The 19,513-nt window shown below is 42.0% G+C and overlaps 1 protein-coding gene across 2 annotated transcripts; it reads right to left on the bottom strand.

The window, feature by feature from the left end:
• Window positions 1-276: 276 nt before the first annotated feature.
• On the bottom strand, window positions 277-18,992 carry LOC124299979 (nuclear hormone receptor FTZ-F1 beta). Of its 2 annotated transcripts, none has more exons than XM_046753533.1 (7): window positions 18,806-18,992; window positions 8,204-8,521; window positions 6,235-6,527; window positions 4,856-5,224; window positions 3,335-4,744; window positions 2,851-3,136; window positions 277-2,693 (listed from the first exon to the last, which is right to left on the bottom strand). In XM_046753533.1, exons 2-6 carry the CDS (start codon window positions 8,352-8,354, stop codon window positions 2,870-2,872), a joined length of 2,490 nt encoding a protein of 829 aa, XP_046609489.1. In that variant the 5' UTR covers window positions 8,355-8,521; window positions 18,806-18,992; the 3' UTR covers window positions 277-2,693; window positions 2,851-2,869. The 2 variants fall into 2 exon arrangements, with proteins under 2 accessions (XP_046609489.1, XP_046609490.1); XM_046753534.1 differs by lacking the exon at window positions 18,806-18,992 and adding an exon at window positions 13,251-13,922.
• Window positions 18,993-19,513: the final 521 nt, after the last annotated feature.

Below are 19,513 nucleotides of genomic sequence, written 5' to 3'. Positions count from 1 at the left end.
TCGAGCTATGATAATGTCCGAAATTCGTAACAAGCAATATCCTACATTGTTAAAATTGTTTGGGTGTTCAGTAATTTGTTCATCACTTTCAGGAGACTAAAATTACACTCTGCACATTTTGCTTTGAGCTTACCAAAGAATTTGATAAGATTAATAATGTGAAAGTTAGAATCATAATTGTATGTAAAATTACACAAGAGGTAGGGTGTACAGGATACAATAATTTTGAAATTACTAACGAAATCTTAACATAAGTAACATAGGGAAAGACTACACTTCTTAAAACGTGCTTTATTTGCATTAATAATTGTTCGTATCGTAAGTATAAAACTACTCTATATATTTACTAGAATCGTCTTGTTATTAGTATTATTTTAAGAATGGAATATTTTTATGGTCATTTATGGGTTCTGTATTTCATCATTCTTATCGCATACATTATGTGGCTCTAAATATTTTTGTGGAGTTTGTTGTTTTTCTTTCTTCCAGAATGTCAATTTTTGATATCGACAAGGAATACTATACGTGAGTATCTATGATATTATACTATAATATTGTCTGTTCAACATTATAGCATTTACTCCATTTTTATTTCGTATTGGTATCTAATGTTTATATTAGTTTGTAAAGATATAATATAATTGTCAGTACAGTCTGTTGTATTTAAGCTCTTTGAATATCAATTTATTTTCACATAATTTTGCCTTAATATTGTCATCACTGGCATTATCCCCCCCCCCCCTCCCCTCTCCCTTCAATTCTTTCATACACATTTTTTAAACGATGGATCTATTTTCTCTTCAAATATGTACGTCTTTACAGGTATCGAACTTAAATATGAGTGCAAACGAATCTATTCGGAGCTCCGTTTGTTAATCATATTTTGTTGTACAATAAGTTTAATAAATAGCTGCTTGTAGCCACCATTTTCACTTGGAATAAAATTAATTGATTAATGAATAATACTCATTTACCGTGTGTCGATATAACAAGTATTGTTTCCCAAAACACCAGTTTATAGCTCGAGTTTATTGCCACCTCCGTCATGAAAAGAATTTATAAATAGTTTTAACTATTAACTTTATTAAAAAAAAATTAAACAAAAAATAAAATAACGATCCGCACTATGTGTAGTAATGAAGTATGTAGAAATAATTATTATCAAATATAAATATAGAATAGACACAATTCAACAGGCAAAAACTATCTTATGGCTACAACATGTTCACGCGCGCACTTCCTTTGCTTGTTCAACATGACACCACTTTCTATATACACATTATTTCTGTCACTCATTTCTTCTTTTATAACTTCATGTTATATAAACTATACTTCCTTTGATATTCTAATACCAATTCATTTCGCATTTGCATGAATACTGGTTTTGTAATAATTTTACTCTTTTGTTTTAATTTAAGGAACTTGACGGTCCTTATATTGCCAGTAGTACGTAACTGTTTCATTCGATTAGAATAAAATATGAATTTCTTTATTTATCTGCCTCATCTGACAAATCAGCAGTTCCATCCTACAGCAGTCTTACTTTGGGTGTACTTACTTAGGTACCTACGAGTACTTACAACTGAATATTCAATTACTCATAATTGTTTTGTTATGTTACTCGGATTACTACAACATTAAAGTGAAATAATTATCATTACTGAAGTTAAACCTCTGTGATATTTCGCATTGATGACTTAAAGAGTTACCGCGAGTCTAAGAAAAATTACTATGCAAAAAGAGTTTATAAAAGTTCATAAATAAATGTGGTATGAAACAGTAAAAATAACGTACCAATTGGATTTAGTTTTATACATATACATATATTATATATATTATATATATATAATATACTTATCATTTTTAAGAATATTTTTTCAAAACCACAATGGCTGTGCGACTTTTGCTAACGATAGTTACTTGGCACGATATATGCTAAGAAACATTAAAAATTTCTTTTTCTTGGTATTATACCTTTTTTATAATGGATGGAACTCTGCGACTGAACAAGAATCAGCTGAAGCTGAATTGTCAGATCAAAACCGGGTAAGGCTATAATATATAATATATACTTTTTTTTTTTTTAACATATATATATACCTATATATGTATATATATATATATATTAATATATATAATATTTAATTATGTAATTATGTATAAAGTATCGTAAAAAATACCTTGAAATAGTAAAACTAAATAAGGTAGTAATAATTAAGCCTTACAGATAATAGATTTTAAGTACATTTTTACCGGGACATAAAAGACATTATGCTTTGTTTTTAAGTAATCGCAATTATGTACGAAATACTGGTGTTTCATAATTATAGTGTAACTCTAAGATTACACTGGAAACATATTTGCTCTCTTCCATCATTCACACGACCAAATATTATCACTCGCACTCGGACTCTCACTTGAATGCACACTGGACGATACGGACATACTATAGGCCGTCTTAAACTCCTGTACTTAAACTTTAAAGGCAGGAATACAGGCCCTGTATGGAAGCATTTCAGTAAAAAATATATTATTATTATCTAAGTCCTCTAACAACCTAATAATCCCCCTCACCAAGAGCTAACATTATTACAGACTACTTGTTACAGTCATTTCTCTTGTCTTTAAAAAAATGTCCTTACATACCACACCCGATTCTATCTGCTTATAAACACTCCGTATAAGCATGGAATCTATAAGAGAAAAAATGGTTCTCTAAATTTTATTTCCGTATTTCAGAAGGTAAGATAATATATTAAAGAATATCTAATCATTTCAAAAGTCCCAGAACTTCACTCGATCTCAGCGGAGCAATAGTTACACAGAATGAAAATATGCAACAATGCTTACCTGTGGTGATGGTTAGTACTCAGTGGTCCCCGCGAAGCAGTTCCATCAATAAATTGAATGAACTGCCCTCTCCTTCAGCCCGTTTTGCACTGAGCAGTTCCTTTCCTGCTTGACATGTTCGCTGCAAGTCTGGGATCCTGAGAAGAAGTTCACCAAACTTGGCTGGCATTTCTGGATACATGGCGATTGTATATTGTTGTAACGCCTGCAATGCTTTTTCTTGTGATGCTCTAACTTTTTCAGGCTCCTTCAACTCGCTTGTGTCAGAAGTTAGTAGCACAATTACCTTAGATTGAAAAAAAAATATTTATAAACACCAATAAATTTTGAGCATCAACATATACGGATAAATTAAATATTATTTAAATTCGACTACGAACGGAGTATGCAAAGTATCATTTTACAGTATGCTAATTTCGTTCGGATGATAATATCGGATTGTACTTCGTAAAGCTGTTTATAACGTTAGTTTAAAAAATATTACCTTCATTGCGACGTACTCATATTGGTCCACTCTCAATCGCCTAAGGTTGTTGGTGAAAGCAAGCATTCTTTCGATGCAGCTAGCCAGACCTAGTTGTCTGGCCTGTTCAAGTGTAATTGACTTTCCCAGCGAGACTCGAATCTCTCCCGGAGTATTCACGCTTCTAAAGCAGCATGAAAATAATAATAACTCACACCACGAATTGATCAGAAGGCAAATTTGATCATCAATTGAAATGTTTTTGAACAGGGGCAGGCTTTTGCACCACTTAACAATTTTATAAAGCCGATGATCAGCAATATTGCACAGGTTTGACAAGAAATCCGGATGCTGCGAAGAATTCGCATTCGTGTTTGCATTGCTAGGTGGGTGTTGTTGATCATGATCAGTGTTTTGTGGTCCAGCGGAGCTCGGCCTGGGCTGTTCCGACTTGCTACTGCTGCTACTACTTTGCGCACTTGTTGTTCTATCATTGTCATTATAATGCCACAAGTGTTCTACGTCCATTATTTCTTGCAATAGTTGCGGCACAACGTGTTGCTTGTGAGAATGGTTTGAGTGATGTCTTGCTGAATGATGATGCTCGTATCCAGGAGGAGCGGGACTGCATGTTCCACCAGCCATTTTATCACCAGGTAATCCGCCAGAAGTACAGCCCACCAAATTTGCTGGAAGTGTGTAACTGCACTGATATGTACTTCTGCCACCTCGAGTTCTGTCTTCCCTAATCGCCTCCAATTTCATTCCCATATTAAGGCATTTTTCGAACCGACAAGCAGGACACTTCTTACGAGTTGCCACGGTAACCGAACAGCCAGCCCCTCTAAGGCAGACATAATTTTTTCTGTTCTGGACAGTCCTCTTGAAGAATCCTTTACACGATTCGCAAGAAAATATGCCGTAGTGAAAACCACTGATTTTATCACCACAAATGGGACATGGGCTATTGATCAGTTGTTGCCTGGTCGAAATGCCCGCCGCAGCCGGTGCTATCTTACAGTCTTCTTGATCCTCGCTCAACCCCTCGGAAAGTTCCGAATTTGTCGTTGAATAGTGATGAGATATTGGTAAGTGTAAGGGGCTGCCCTGAGCGGCTACTTGATGGTGAGGATGTGAAGTGTGAGAATGAGAGTGTCTTGGCTGTTGTACAGGTGAATGTGTTGGTGGGCTGAGAGACCCATAACTGTAGCAGCTACTGGATGCATCAGAGTTGTTACGCGAAAGCGAATGCGAGAGAGACAAGGAAAGCGACGACGTGGAATTGTTAAAACTATGACGCGAAAGTGACAGTGACGAAGACGGAACTGGACTACCGGCTCCAAGTGCCGAGTGTCGAGCAGCATGCGGGCTTTGTGTCGGAGAGCTGAACACACTGTACGCCGAATGTATCGCCGAATCCGGGGATGGAACCTATGGATCGCAATGATTGGCAAATTGAGTATGAATACGATAAGTTTCATTTCAGTCTATAACAGAAAAAGACATGTTGTAAGAAATTAGGTCTTTATAAAGAATACTAGCCTGTGATCTTGTGTGACTATGTTTAGTCAGGTGGTGCCTTGGGTTAAGAACTGGACTATGATTCGGAGTGGCGTTGTTGTATCCTCCCAGCAGCTTTCCAACTAAAAGTGGTAAATCACTTTGTTGAGTTTGTTCAAGTCCGTCGATATTCAGTTGTTGCTGTTGCTGCTGTTGTTGGTGCTGTTGCTGTTGATGTTGCTGTTGGGTAGTCGATAGGGTCACCTCATTTGGGGGGCCTAAAGGAGGCCCTGGGCTTGAGCGGAAATCTGGTTCCAGTTTTATTGCGAATTTAGGTTCCGGTGGCGCAAGTGTCGGCCCTGGACTCGCACTACACACTTGAACACCTTCCATTGAAGTTTCTTCATGGTCCTAAAACCGCGAGCGTTGTAATCAATGACAACTTTGTTTATCGAATTATTTTAAAGGGTGACCTTACATTAATAGTACCAATCTTGCCAGTTTCTGAGATAGTGATTGAAGCTCGATATTAATTAACTATTCCTTTACGAAGAGTTGTGATGGATTTTGGTATGAACCAATTTTCACCAGCATTCTATCACTTTTAGGAATATGCTTATGTTTTTATTGGGTAAAATTTCAAACTATCCTATCACATAGGTCTCTATGATTCTGGTGAGATAAACATTGTTCTTACGCAAACAGAAGAAAACATTTCTGTACGACATTGACTGCGGGATTCTTTTTAAAACCGATGTAACCGCATGTGCATCACTATCATTAACGATTAATCATAAGTGCATAATTAAACCTTGTGTTTTGCCGTAAATTAATCATTGGTTGCCCAAGGACATATACCGTACGGCACTTTTGACCTACATAGAAAATTCTGAATGAAAATTTCACGTCTGAGGTAATACCTTTGCACATAATTACGAAGCAATGCATATGAAATCGCAATATCTCAAAGTCTGGTTTCACATTTATAAATAAATAAAATGTAAATCAAAACCTGAAAATCATATGCGACAAAAACATTTTTCGTATTCATTGATCTTTTACTGGAAAATCACGATATGTACGATACATTTCCGGATTTGATAATGTTTCTCGAAATTTTTTTATAAGTTTTAAGCAGTTAGTTCTCAACACGTGCAGAATTTGTTACGAGAAAATTCTTGAAACCCTATCTTAAGAAAAAGCAATAACTTAAACCACGTGCCCGTTCTGTCTTTGCATTATATCATTTTCACCTCGGATTCCAGACGTTCTGACTCAGAGTGTATCCTCGAAACTCTTGAGCTGAGTCAGAAGATCGTTATTCGGAAGTGAATCACGAAAACGACATGGCACATGGCATTATTGAGAGTTCATATAAAATCGCATTGTATTAAGGATAGCTAAGAAAATGAAACACGCACTTGATTAGTTATTGTATTGGAAGACATTTCTTGGTCGGAGAGTTCTCCTTCCCAGGACATGGGCCGTTCTGGTTGCTGCAGCATCGCCTCGGTCACGGTGCTGGCGTCGCTTTCTTGACCCTCTGGCGCGTCCCTCTTCTTCTTAGTACGAAGGTTTACTCCCCGGAAGTCGATCTTGCTCACTTCTCCATCGCTGTCCGCTCCGTCATCTTCAGGTTCGTTTCCGGTCCCGCATCCGGACACAACGGACACCGTCACGCCATTCCGACCACCCAAATACTTAACATTTTTACCTGCGTGAGATAGATAAGTAACCAAATATTATCAAGCATCTTCGTGGATTCGGAATTCATTTGGTATTTTACAACAATTTAAACAATATGCACGATAGGATGCAGGAATGAAAATAAAAATATATTCCTTTCCAGTTTTATGTGACAAGTAAGAAACTAAGTTTTATTGAAATTTATGGTAATGACAATGACCTATTCAAGTTTATCTGACGTTATTCACCTTTCATTAAGGCAGTGACCCGACAATCTAAATCATTTTTTTTTTTTTTTTGTAATCAATTTTTTTTGTAAGTACATATGACTGTTGCCATCGTACAAAGACATGTATAATAATATTCATTAACAATTTACTTCGCTTGTATTATCTAATTTTTACCAATATCTCGGCTCTGTATTATGAAAAAATTACTTAAATCTAATTTATCTTCACTTCCAGTTACGGACAAATTAGATTCTAATTTAGGGGTAAGAGCGGCAAATAAATTATTCGAAAAGATAAGAGTCGCGTCGTCCAAACAGCACGAATGAAAAGCTTTCAAAGGCATGTTGCGAAGGACCAGCGCAGCCGTTGGTGACTCGTGATTTTCTTGTCACCCTGTTGAGTTTCGCAAAAGGTTCAAGGCGGTTTGAAAGCACCGGTGATTTTTTCATCGAGTATCACGTTTCCCGCTCCGTTCCCGGTGGCGCGGTTTAATGAAAACATTCCAATCGGCATTAGGTATCCTGGCAATAAATAATCGCATGCTGGGCGGGCGCGGGCGGGACGTGTTGGATGTGAGGGGGTAACGTTGATCATAATAATTGTTGTACCCTGTTGGTGCGATCGAAACGTGCTTCAAAGACTAAACATGCCTCCGACATCTAGTCGCCTTATACAATAATATTCTTTCACTTTTTGCTAACCGACGCGACGTATCGTACCTCCACCCATAGGGCACCATGCTTTACGGTGTTCACCGCGGTACACCCGCCACGCTCGTTTAACGCATTCGCCCGTACGCCTCGATTAGTTTGATAAGAATATAGGACGGAAAAAAAAGAACTTTCATGTCTCTCCATGTTTTCCGTTGCTTACAATTATCGGGAGCTAGTTTGAACCTCTTAATCGTATAAATTTGGATAGAATCTAATCGGGAATGAAAGTCACTGTCTAAGTGTTCGATTCGTCGAACGTTCATTACGTATCGCTATCGGTATTCAATGAGTTTCAAATTCCGATTGGCTACTTTACTAGTGGACGACAAACTTCTACTAGTTTAGAGATCGCAGCCGATAGGAATTGCTGTAACAGATAACGTCGCATACGAACCATAGTGACGATCGCGTCACCGTCAATCTAATCGTAAACTACTCTCCGTAATATTGTTTGTAGCAACTGCCAACTGTTAGTGCTAAAGAAAAAAGACAAAGATGATTTATGATTCGAGAAATGTTTAACAGATTTTGGATCTTTTTATTTTTATAATATACTTTTATCGCGCATCGATATAGGGTCGAGGCATTTGAAGCATGATAAAGTTGCGCGGAATGTCCGGTCACTGAAAGCGCGGACTTCGATAGACGTTCTATAGCATAAGAAATATCGGTATATATACCTGTACAGGTACGCGCGTGTGTTCTGACTGACTTGATAAAAAAGAGGGTTATAAATCAGGTTGGGTTGAAGGAAAAATTACCGTCATGCATTTCGTGGGCTGGTGGAACGTTGATGGTGGTCACAGATACGTTTTTTCCTGCTTCTGGTCGTGCAGGGGCTGACGACGACTTCCAGGATTGGGCCGGAGGCCACCAGCCTGGGCCCTCCGGGGGCCCATTCTGCTCCGACATTCTCAGCTGGCTTCCCTCCAGGCGATTCTGGCGTTGACTTTGGGCCTGTGGACGCTCGCCGGGACGCCCAGCATTCTGAGCCGTCCTTTTGAGCTAGACTTCGCGTTCGACGGTTGAGAATTCTTTACGATGATTTCGGATTGGAGAAAACCCCAAGAATCCAACCGCTGTTACAGAAACAATAAAAAGTACCATTAGCATATACTTGTTTTCTCTGAAATGTTTCCAGTAAAATTAAACCAACATTCAAGACATACTGGCAAAATGCAAGTGCAGCCGAGTTTTGCTTTACAGTAAATCAACATTTGTTCATCAGATCGAAGAAAGTTGCTTATATACTTCGACAATCATTTCTCCCCGACTATATATAATTGCGCTGTATAATTTCGCGAACGGTGAAAAAGAAAGTCCTGAAACGAGAATAACCTTTCTCTCATATATCAAGGACGAATTTATACAAACGTCAACTTCATTTCGCAAGGAGTGAATGATGTCATGTACGTTACAACGGAATTGAACTATAAAATTATTAAATAAAATTATTTCTACAAATTAACTTAATATATTAGATAGTTTCGTAGGGGATATTTCAATCAAAAATTAATCATAAAACGACACGTACTTGTGCAAAGATAAAATGCGTTCGTAAATTAATAAATATCTTATCACCCTAACAAACCGAACCTGCAGAACAAAAATCATTTTGAAATTAAAACGTACAACTGTAATATTGAATTTAATGTGTTGGTCAGCGGGCAACAACATCACGCGCATCGTTCCTTAACGAACTTTTCCGTATCCCCTGCAATTACCTCCAACGTAAGCCTGTACAGTACATACAACGAGGGTAATGTGGGTACGTAAACTTTCGGAATATATGGTGTAGAAAAGAGTTACAGGCTTTACGGGAGAGTATAACTTCCGGAGTATAACGGTCGTCCCGCAAGGCCGGCCCACTTCCGGTGCCAGACGACCTTCGCGCGGAAGAGGACACGCACATGGCAAGTGTCGGTTGGTTAAATATAAATACCCGGGGCACACACCGGCGGAGTCGAGATAGATATACGTATATTCGTTTGTACGTTTGTACATTTGTGCCGCCAACGGCCTACATAAAAAGTTGCCAGATATGACGCATGTAACGAATGAGAGAGACGAAAGATCCGCGACGCGAAGAAAGAGAAAGAGATCGCGGCGTCGCGTGGATGGAGGGAGGGAGGGATCCGCGAGCGTATATTACGCGTACTTCGAATACACGTACATTCTTACAGGCATAGGTGTCTCCTAGCCTCTATGGAAAACGTGCGCGCTTGCGTAGGTCGAACAAGGATGAATTCGAGCGTGTATAATATGGCACTCGAAGCGTACCAGAGCGAGAAGGAAAGTGTTGACGAGGATGAGGATGAGGAGGATGAGGAGGATGAAGAGGATGAGGTGGAGGGGAATCGATGAGACGAAACAAGTTCCCGGGCAAAGATTGCTAAAAAAGTATGTTTCGAAAATCGATTGCCTGCAGGGAAATTTAGCCGCGCGAAGAAGAAGAGAAGCGGGGAGTGCCAGAAGCAGCGTCGTCGTCTTATACGTACCGTTGTCGGTGCGATGGAGTTGCGCGCGAATGAGAACCTGTTTTTGCGGTTTTTATTTATTGACAAAATAAGTAGATAATCACAGGACCTGCATTCCTGGCAGGCCTTAGGCTTTGATCTCGTCCTGTTACTCGGCTTGTACAGCTTACATACGTATATATAAGCCTGCACCACCGTGTCGCATACTCGTCAAGTCCAACTGCACTCGCATACCCGACTTTTCCAAGCTGCACCTCTTTTATTCACTAGGTATAGGTGTAATAATGTACCTATGCATGTAAACTTCACGGGCATCCATACATGCGGATAATTAAATGGACGGTGATATTTTGTTGGTCGTCCAACAATCGGAATCTGGTGTTCGCTCAAGATGTTCGACCTAAGAAATTTCACGGCTAATCCCGGTTTTCGCGGATCCTGATAAAAATTAATACATAAACACGTGTAATATACTTTCTCCGTCTTGATAATCATTACGTAACAAATGAAAGTTAACCGAAAATACGAAAAAAAAGAAAGAAAAAAAAAGAATTCATTTGCTTCTAATAAATTTGATGAATCGCGCGAGATAAATTTTTTTACAAATATCAGGCTGTACACAAAATTCTCTTATATTTCCAGGTGTCGTTCTCGTCGTAGGTATGAAGCTGCCAAATTCCATGACATAATCATTCTACGATTTCAGCGAACACCTTAGCTAATATATATATCTTATACTGTATAAATCAGCTTTGGCATTAAAAATTCTTGATCCGTACGCTCACATACATTATACCTATACGAATACGCAATGACAAAAAATCAGATCAAATAACCGATAGATATAGAGTTTATATTTGGCGCAACTGCCATGATCCCGCCTCCCTGGGCTTAATGTAAACGTATAAAAAAGTAAGACGAAAAAAGGTGACGCAATAGCGGTACCTCCTTTGTCTCTCGGGAATAGTATGTATACAATAGTGTGTATACCTACACACATACACACATACATACATTTACAGTACAACGATCGTTCCGTAAAATTTCTGAGTTGAAAGGTGTTTCCATGTATATACGTATAATGTATATACCTGTAATGTAACGTAGACGTAAAATACAATAGTACTACATACGGTCTTTAATATGCAGAAACGGTGTTAACGAGTTTGTATAGATTTGTATCGAAACATATGCCACAGCAGCACATGTATTTTAGTAAAACTATGTAATAAGCTGCAGTGTACAAAGGCATAATATACTGTATTGTGAAAGGCAACCACACAAAGTTTATCACAGAGGGTTTAATACGCACGCAAACGTATACCTACTGTATATATATAGGTATTCGATACGCGCGTATGCATGCACGCGGGGCAGTCATTCGCGCGAATTGACGGCACACAACAAACAAAGGACATATAATATATCCATGACGGTGGGTAGAGTCGGAGTCAGTCAGTCACGTTATCCTACGCGTCGACCCCCCCCGCCGAGGTATCCCTCCGTGCCCTTCCCTTCGCTCGTTATCAATCCATCCCGACCGACGTCGAGCACAACCCGGGCCTCTAAGAGGGGTTCCGTTGCAAAGACCGACGTTTTTCGACGCGGCAGTAGTAAGTCAGTCTCTTCCCAAGCCGGTAAGGTCAAGGCCCTCGTCGCCCTACCCCATGCACCTTAGGGTCACGTGACGCCGCTCAAGGTCTCCTATCCCCACCTCGACGAGCCGCCACTTGAGTCAGACTCCGGAGTCCGGAGACTAGACCGGTCGCCCTACCCTCTTGAACACCCCCTCGAACCCCCGACGGAACCACGGTGACCAATCGCCGTCGAGCTTTCAAGACTATTTATCCCCCCCCCGTAACGCGGGACGGAAAACTGTTGTCAACGATGCTCGGATGCCCGTTAATTACTTGCAGCGTACCCGTACGTGTGGGTGTCTGTCTGCCTACGATGAAGCAGAGTACGTATGTACATGCACACGGGGATATCGTGCTATCGTTACGCTCAATGTAGAGGCTGAAATATGTCTGATATAGATAGATATTGGCGGTGAAGGATTATTGATTGTTGAAATTTTGTAGGAGTATAATCTTTATAGATTGACAAATCGAAGCTTGTATGGCGGTGAAAGGGAATAAAGCCGGCGGAACGTTTACCGACGAAGACTGTGCACTTCATCCCGAACAGGCATTGAGTATTGTACACGACGCGCATGTGCATTTGTACACCTCTGCAGCACGTGCATCAGCGTATGTACACACGTCCTAGGCATAACAACGATGCACCGCAGTCATACGCGTCTACGGTTGGCTGGATGTGTCCGTGCGTCCGCATGTACACGGAGAGTATAGACGAACGAAAGGTCAATGACCGGAAACGTTCGCGAGCGAACTTGCTCTATTTTAAGGGCGGTTGTCACGCGCATGCGCCACCAGCCAACACGTGCTCTCAGGTCGCGTCGCGGCGAACCACCACGGTTCCGTGAAATTTCTATAGAGTGGAAACTGTCTGATACCTTTATTAGTTTCCGACGACAGGCTTCCCACTTGTATGCACGCGTCGAACCTGCGTCGGTATATTCGAATTCCCTGTCGGCAGATATGCGAAATCTTTGTGTAAAGAGGAAGAAAAAAGAAAAGAAAAAAAAAGGAGATGAGAGGAAGAGGGGGAAGGAGAGGCGAGAGAAGAAATATTCAATGAATTCATGGAACTTGCGCCGGTAGTTTTCACGTGAACGCGCGGGGAACGTAATCCTCGTCGAATGTTGGTAATTCTTACGTCAAACGAAGCCTGTAAGGTCGTTTCTAATTTTGGAGTGGACTCCTTCGAATGTAGTATGTATGTATGCTAAATACCTAGCATTATAGGTGTAAAATACTAACGTCCCTCCTCACGTCTTGCGCATACTTGTTATACGAGATATGTCTGTTTTCCTTTCACCGAGTGGTGCCGGGCCTTGCTTGCCGCAACTACTGCATATCTTTATTCCACCATACAATACACATGTACATGTATATTCAAGCGAGAGATAGGTAGGCATATACATATTACAACTAACCGGCGATACCAATTGAAATTATTATTCTCGTAACGCGGATCCGTTCGAACACATGTGGAAAGGAACCGGTTCCTGATTGGATTCGAGATTTCCGTTCCGTTCAAATACATGTGAAGCCCTGCACACCGATATCTCGATAAAGATCGTTCGTTCGAAATTGCCTTAATCTCGGATTTCAAATATTGATAAAATTAGGGTATGCCTATTTTTTATTTGTGTGTACGTACATAAATTCTCAATGGCTGCAGTAAACATAGGAATAATTTTTATTACCTGTGTACGTAATCTGTAGAAATACGTAAGATATGTCCCGATAAGTGTATAATATATATGTTACATGATCCAGATCACGTAGGAATTATCACTCGTTATATCTCCAGTATATGAACATACATCATGCAATGTCCATTATTACTTTTTTTAAAATACTTTTCGAACGTCGACAAACTCGAGTTCCTACTTGTGCCACACTGTCCACTTGCTTCGCGATGTACGACGTTGTCCTTTGTAATCCTTGCCGTTAGAATGACTGTATTCCGTATATCTTGATACACTATAATTGCACGTTAATTATTTGCATTTCTAGGCCATACACTTTAGACACAGGTACACTTTTTAAAAACGTGCACGTATACGTATAATGGTATCTCCCAAAACGATAATTATAATGACGACGGTAAAGAAAAAAAGAAACAAAAAAAAACGCGAATTGTCTGTTATCTTTTCCTTTGTTTCCTGCTGTTAATTGCACTACTGTGATTTGAAAGCTTTAATGGTCAACTATCGTATAATACCGTAGCACTTTTATAACTGAATAATATTGTCCGAACTTTTCAACAATTGACGTTGTCAAACAGTAACGATACAATTTTCAAGTTTCATAACTGAGAAACACTTGTAGCTATAACACAATTCAATTGAAACCTTGTTATCTACAGTTGGTATTCATCGGATTCCGTACTCGGTACATTCCGTTTCAAGAGCACGATTACGGATTCGCGAAAGAGCGAAAAAACTTTTTGCACCACAGCCTCGGGTTCCTCCCCGCCCCGGGAAAAATAATTATCAAACCGGTCACCTGTATGCCGATAAATAGAGGTGTAAGAGGTTGAGGAAAAGGAAAAAAAAAAGAAACGCGGGGCATAGGCGACTTGTAATATCGACGAGAGTCAGAAGCGCGACGATGTCGGACGATAGCCACCACAAGGCGAGGAGGTAGCCGACTGACTTGGTCGAGTCAACTACGCGCCGGGGTGTCGAGCATTCGTCTGCTCCGCGGCCGTAAGTTCGTCACGGAGAATCCACTTGCGGCTGCTGCATGGCCCTAAAGTTCCGTCCTCTTGCACCACGGAGAGGCTACCTGAGGGAGTCGTCGCAAGGTACCACAACCTGTAAAAAGAAGAGGAGGAGGAGGAGAAGGGAGGAGGAAAGAAGGGCGTCCCATAACGCGGCACCACCTCAAACCGCACGTTGCAGCGTTGCACAGCAGAGTCTGCAAACCGAACGGTTGCCCCGGTCACTCCGTGCATGAGACTCATCCTCTACTCTCTCCCCTTCCTGCCCGGGAATGACCGCGATTAATTTCTTTGGTACGGCGAGCCGCTGCAGCAGGGAAGCGCCGAATTTCTCATGATTTCCTCTGTCGTCGTTTTCTCGCGGAGTAAAGCAAAATGCTTTCTCGTGAGTAAGTAAACTCTTAGCGAAGATAACAAAGGTGCAAATGCTTATAAGTGTATGTATGTATGTATACATATATATATATATATACACGTTGCGAGGACGAATGTAGCGTGCAACATTAAATTTTTGTTTCGCACAAGCCTCGTGTCGTCGTCTTGTTTTTACTTGGGTACCTATATCCGTGTGCGTACCTACATGTATGTATAGATAGTGGATTTTATTAGGTGATTAATGGTGCCGATTCGAGGGATGGTAGGTAGTAGACAGGTTTGTGTGTATAATAAAAATTTCGTATAGGTTGGAAGGGTGCCAAGGAAATGATCACGGTACACACATACACACGCGGCGAGCTGCAGTGTAGGTATAAGAACTCGGAGCTCTGAACTCCTGGGGTGGACGCGTAGACTTACGTTGCATGTGTGCGGTGTTTCACGGATACAGTTAGTGACAGATTTATCGAGATCATTCAGTCTCACGCTCACAGCCTCCGCGGCGCGGCGAGGCAGGGTAAGAAATGAGAGAACCAAGAATTAAAACGCGGTAAAAAAGCAACTTGGGCGCTGCTACGGTGCTTCGCACGCAGCAATTCGCCAATTTAACGATAATGTATTGTACGTTGGCCTTTCAATTTTAACGATACAAGCATTAGATTGGTATATGTATATTAGATTCATACGTGCGCACGTAAATATAGGAAAAATCGTCGTTACGTACGACGGTTGCACAGTGTGACATTTTTATAGATCTGCAGTTTGGGGATTAAATCACGGGTTTCGACTTGTTCAGTTTTGATAGTTAATCGCATCTGTATACTTGCATATGGGCCACATGTTGTATGGATAATATTTAATCTGTGGCCAAGTATGGAAGAAGACGACGGTGAAGCAACCTGTTGGGGAGCGTACCAATTCAGCGTCCGGCCGAGTACTTTCGTCCGGTTGTTTGAATTTTCTGGGCATTTAATCCTGAATATAATAACGTCACAGAAAATATTCCGAAATTACGATTCCGATGCGTATGCGCTATCCATTAACATATAGATGCCTCATCTTGTGAAATGTTCAAAATTTTTATACTACGGCGCGATGTTGTAAAACGCAACTTCTTAATAGCTAAGTAAGGTAGATTGTTTCTCAATATGGAAATCAGGTATGTATAATTTATAAACGGTCGATTTGAATGCTGATAAAATGTTATAAAACACATGTGTAAGAAAAATAAAGAAGAAAAAACATTACACTAAAATATGATTAATTTCGATTTTGTCTACGAAGGTATGCAAACAAAAAATTGGCAAAACTTGTTTAGGTCTGGACTTTGTAGTGCGTTGCCCATAGTCTTGTAGATAAAAAGATTGAGACGCTGTTCTGGCATTGGGCAGACTTTTTATCATTTACGAAAAATAAAAAGTGGACGGATGTACGATTTGATCAGTGCGGGGATTCAGTATTTTCAACGCCCGATGTCAAATGCCCGCATTTGTTTCATTTGTATTATTAAAAATTAAAATATCGCGCAGAACGAAACGATCTCGCAGCTCGCCGCAGACGCGTAAAGCTCGGGTAGATGATGAATAGGTGTGTACCTACAAGTTGGTGACTGACCACGCGCCGCCACGCCGACTGACTATGCATCAGCGTTAAGCGTAAACTGTTGGTAACCGCTGCAGAGAAGGTCGTCGTCGGAGTCGCCGTCATCGTCGTCATCGTCGTCGTCGTTGGCAGCGGGTACCATGGAGAAAATACAGTTACATGCTCGCCAAGAAACGGGCGCCGACCGCCGTGCTCGATCCGCTACATTACGTCGGGTTAGGATATACCGCACGGTAAATACCGAGCCAACTAACGAGTACTAGCCGAGCGAACGAGGGTAGAGAAAAAAGATTCACGAACGCGTTAAAGGGTACTCGATTTTCTCAGGAAAGCGTGGAAAACTATTAACGCGGTGCGGAATCGACGTCGTGACGTCCAACTTGGCGGGTAGGTGTACATCTTTTATTCCAAAAAGTTTTCGCTTCGAGTCGACGAGGTGCAGCAGCGAGCTCCGATGCGGAAGGTGAATCTAGTATCAGTTTTGGTCTTCTAAAAAGAAAGCCCGTCGCGCGTGCGGCCAGCGGGGTTACGATCAACTCCATCCCGTAATATGCTTACAACACATAACTGCTGCATACCATCGCGCGGCATAGCGCAGGTAAAACTTGTGCTCCGCGTGTTATAAGAACGCGTTGGAGAGCGAGCGAGCGAGCGAGTGAATGAGCAGCGAGGTGCGGTCCGGGCTGCACTGCGTCGAGAAAGGTTTTTCATCCATATTCATAAGCCTACGGAGGTTTATCCGCATCTCAAGGATCGAGAGAAGAGAGACCGAAAGAGGCACTCCTGCATCGCGGGTCCCTTCCTCCTCGGAGTCGATATATGCGTTTGCCCATTCCTCAACTCCCGAGTGTGTAATATAAAATTTATCGCATACCGTGTAGGAATTTTTTAAATCGTCGGAAAAATCGTTGACGCAATTCTTGGCTCGGGTTGGGTTTGATGCAGAGGAGAAGGACGTGCGAGCCACCGCGAACACGTTGCTCGCTTTATCGTCTAGGTATACGAGAGTTTTAGCCGATCAGGTATTAACTCGTGAATCAGCGTCTTTCAGATAAGCTGTTTCTAATCGAAATGTTTGCCATCCAGCGCGCCGTGACTATAAGTATAATATCGGCCAAATCGAACTATGTCGTGTAAATAGTATTCCGAGTGTATTGGCTTGAACTATGAGCGTTCTCGAAACCCTTGAGGAGAGAAAATGAATCATTTCATCGGTGAAATACAGATCTATGACTATCGTACGCCGACGTGCGTATAAAACGCTGAATCGGGTGTGGAAAAAGATTACTGATTTTTTGAAAGGTGGTCGGGGGGGTCGGTTGAGGTATGCGACATTATTCTTTCCTGGTATAGCCGCTGTGACGAAGCCTCGCTCGCTGCGGTCAGTAGTTTTACCGCTGAGGATAAGATAAAAGGCGTAAGGTGATTTGGGGGTCGCGAGGACGAGGCGGCGGGGGCAGAGGAGGGCATAAAGAGGCCGGGGAACGGAGAGAGATAGAGATAGGCGAAGGGGACGGGGACGGCGGAGAGGAAAGGGGGGGCTCAAGGCCGGCCGCGCTGTCAAGTGTCAAGCCAGAAGCCTGCGCGCCGAAATATCAACAAGCCGTCTCATTTCCTCGCATGTTAATACTCGACTTTCGAGCGAAACCTGTCTCCGTCTAACTTTACCGAGTTGCTCCTATTCGTCGTATTCGCATTCTGTTTATACAAACGTTAAATTGAAGGAGGCCAACGTGTGCGAGGTAAAAGAGAGCGAGAGGGAGAGACAGATAGACAGATATATAGATAGAGAGAGAGAGAGAGAGAGAGAGAGAGAGAGAGAGAGAGAGAGAGAGAGAGAGAGAGAGAGAGAGAGAGAGAGAGAGAGAGAGAGAGAGAAGTAACGTACACGATATCACACGTATGCATAGCTTGCGAGTAAGGAGAAATGTACGCGGTGGTATTAGTAGTATAATTTTATAAACGAGGTGGTATCAACTCTTCGATAGTCGTCGAATCCGTCGACGCGGTTCGCGTATATAACAAATATGAAATTGCGGTATAGCCAGAAGCAGAAGCAGCAGCAGCGGCGGCGGCAACAGCGAGCTACAAAGCAAACGGATTGTTTGCGAAACATGCATGAAAGTGCCAGCAGCAGCCCGGGCAGTTATGAAACGGACCGCAGCGCGGCGGCTCGAGCAAAAACAAAAAAGAATCGGTCAGGTGCGCTCGCGATACCTCGCCAGACGACGACGACTCGATTCCCCTCGTCGTGCGCGGCTGTCGAATGATCCACTCATGATACTCCGAGGACTCGCTACGTTTCTCCGTTCGAAACGTTTAAAATAGGTACATACGTAGATCGTTGACAACCTGGTCGATCGGAAGAATATACCCGAGAGACAAAGTGCCGTGATTCTGGTTCCAGAGGGCAACCCGGAGTGGGGAGATGAGATGCGAAACATAACCTCTGTCCACTCGCTAACCCTATTAATACCGCTCTCTCTGGACATTTGATGTTTCGCCGTTGTTCGAAAACGCGTCGCCAGAAGGAACCTTTGATATCGTTAAACTCACCTCATGCTCCGGAGGATGTCTCGCGAAAACCACAGGAATATCCTAGTCCGCGATCGCTTCCGACGACTCTCTTTCGGAGAACGCACACAGCACTTTCACAATACGCTGTCCCTGTACTACAGCAGGTAACAGGCCATCCAGGCTAGGCACACCTTCACGTTACAAGTTACAAGCCTCGCGCACAGGGGAACCTATAGTACCACGGGCAGAGATAGTACAGTGCATTGCCGGCAGGGGGCAGCTCCGACCGGCACTTAACGCCGGCTCCCTTCGCTCTTCGTACGTTCATTCGGAAAACATCGTACTCGTCGCAACTTCAAACACCCCTTCATTCTCACCCCGCGGCCTTTACGCAGCCACCGGGGTTTACTGACCATAGACAACGTCTGCTCCGTTTCGCCAACTACGCGCGACCTATCGATTAGACGGAAATAAAAAACAACGGGGAGCCGAAATGAATAACCGACGATGAACAAAACTGCGGTACGAAAGGACGAGCGCTCGTTGTGCGTAAATGATTCGGAGTTGCAGCCGGCGATGGTTTACAATTAACTATAAATCTCGGACACTTCGTATTTCGTACAAGGTAGTTCTGTATACATAGATTTTCATGAGTTCGACAACCCCCACGAGCCGAAGGGTTGCTTACTTGTCCTCAGAGGTTATTCTCTGGACTCGGCTAAGTTTTCTACGGATAAATTATCCGCG

Source organism: Neodiprion virginianus, chromosome 3 (assembly GCF_021901495.1).
Source record: "Neodiprion virginianus isolate iyNeoVirg1 chromosome 3, iyNeoVirg1.1, whole genome shotgun sequence".
In the NCBI taxonomy this organism is placed as follows: domain Eukaryota; kingdom Metazoa; phylum Arthropoda; class Insecta; order Hymenoptera; family Diprionidae; genus Neodiprion; species Neodiprion virginianus.
Note: the sequence above shows the minus strand (reverse complement) of the source record. Positions and strands in the feature narration are given on the sequence as shown.

Coding starts and splice junctions, on each gene's coding strand:
- LOC124299979 (XM_046753533.1), bottom strand. CDS start 8,354: ATGTCGGAGCAGAATGGGCCCCCGGAGGGCCCAGGCTGGTGGCCTCCG. Junction 6,528..8,203: donor AGCCCACGAAATGCATGACG/GTAATTTTTCCT, acceptor TATCTCACGCAG/GTAAAAATGTTAAGTATTTG. Junction 5,225..6,234: donor CCAATACAATAACTAATCAA/GTGCGTGTTTCA, acceptor TCGCGGTTTTAG/GACCATGAAGAAACTTCAAT.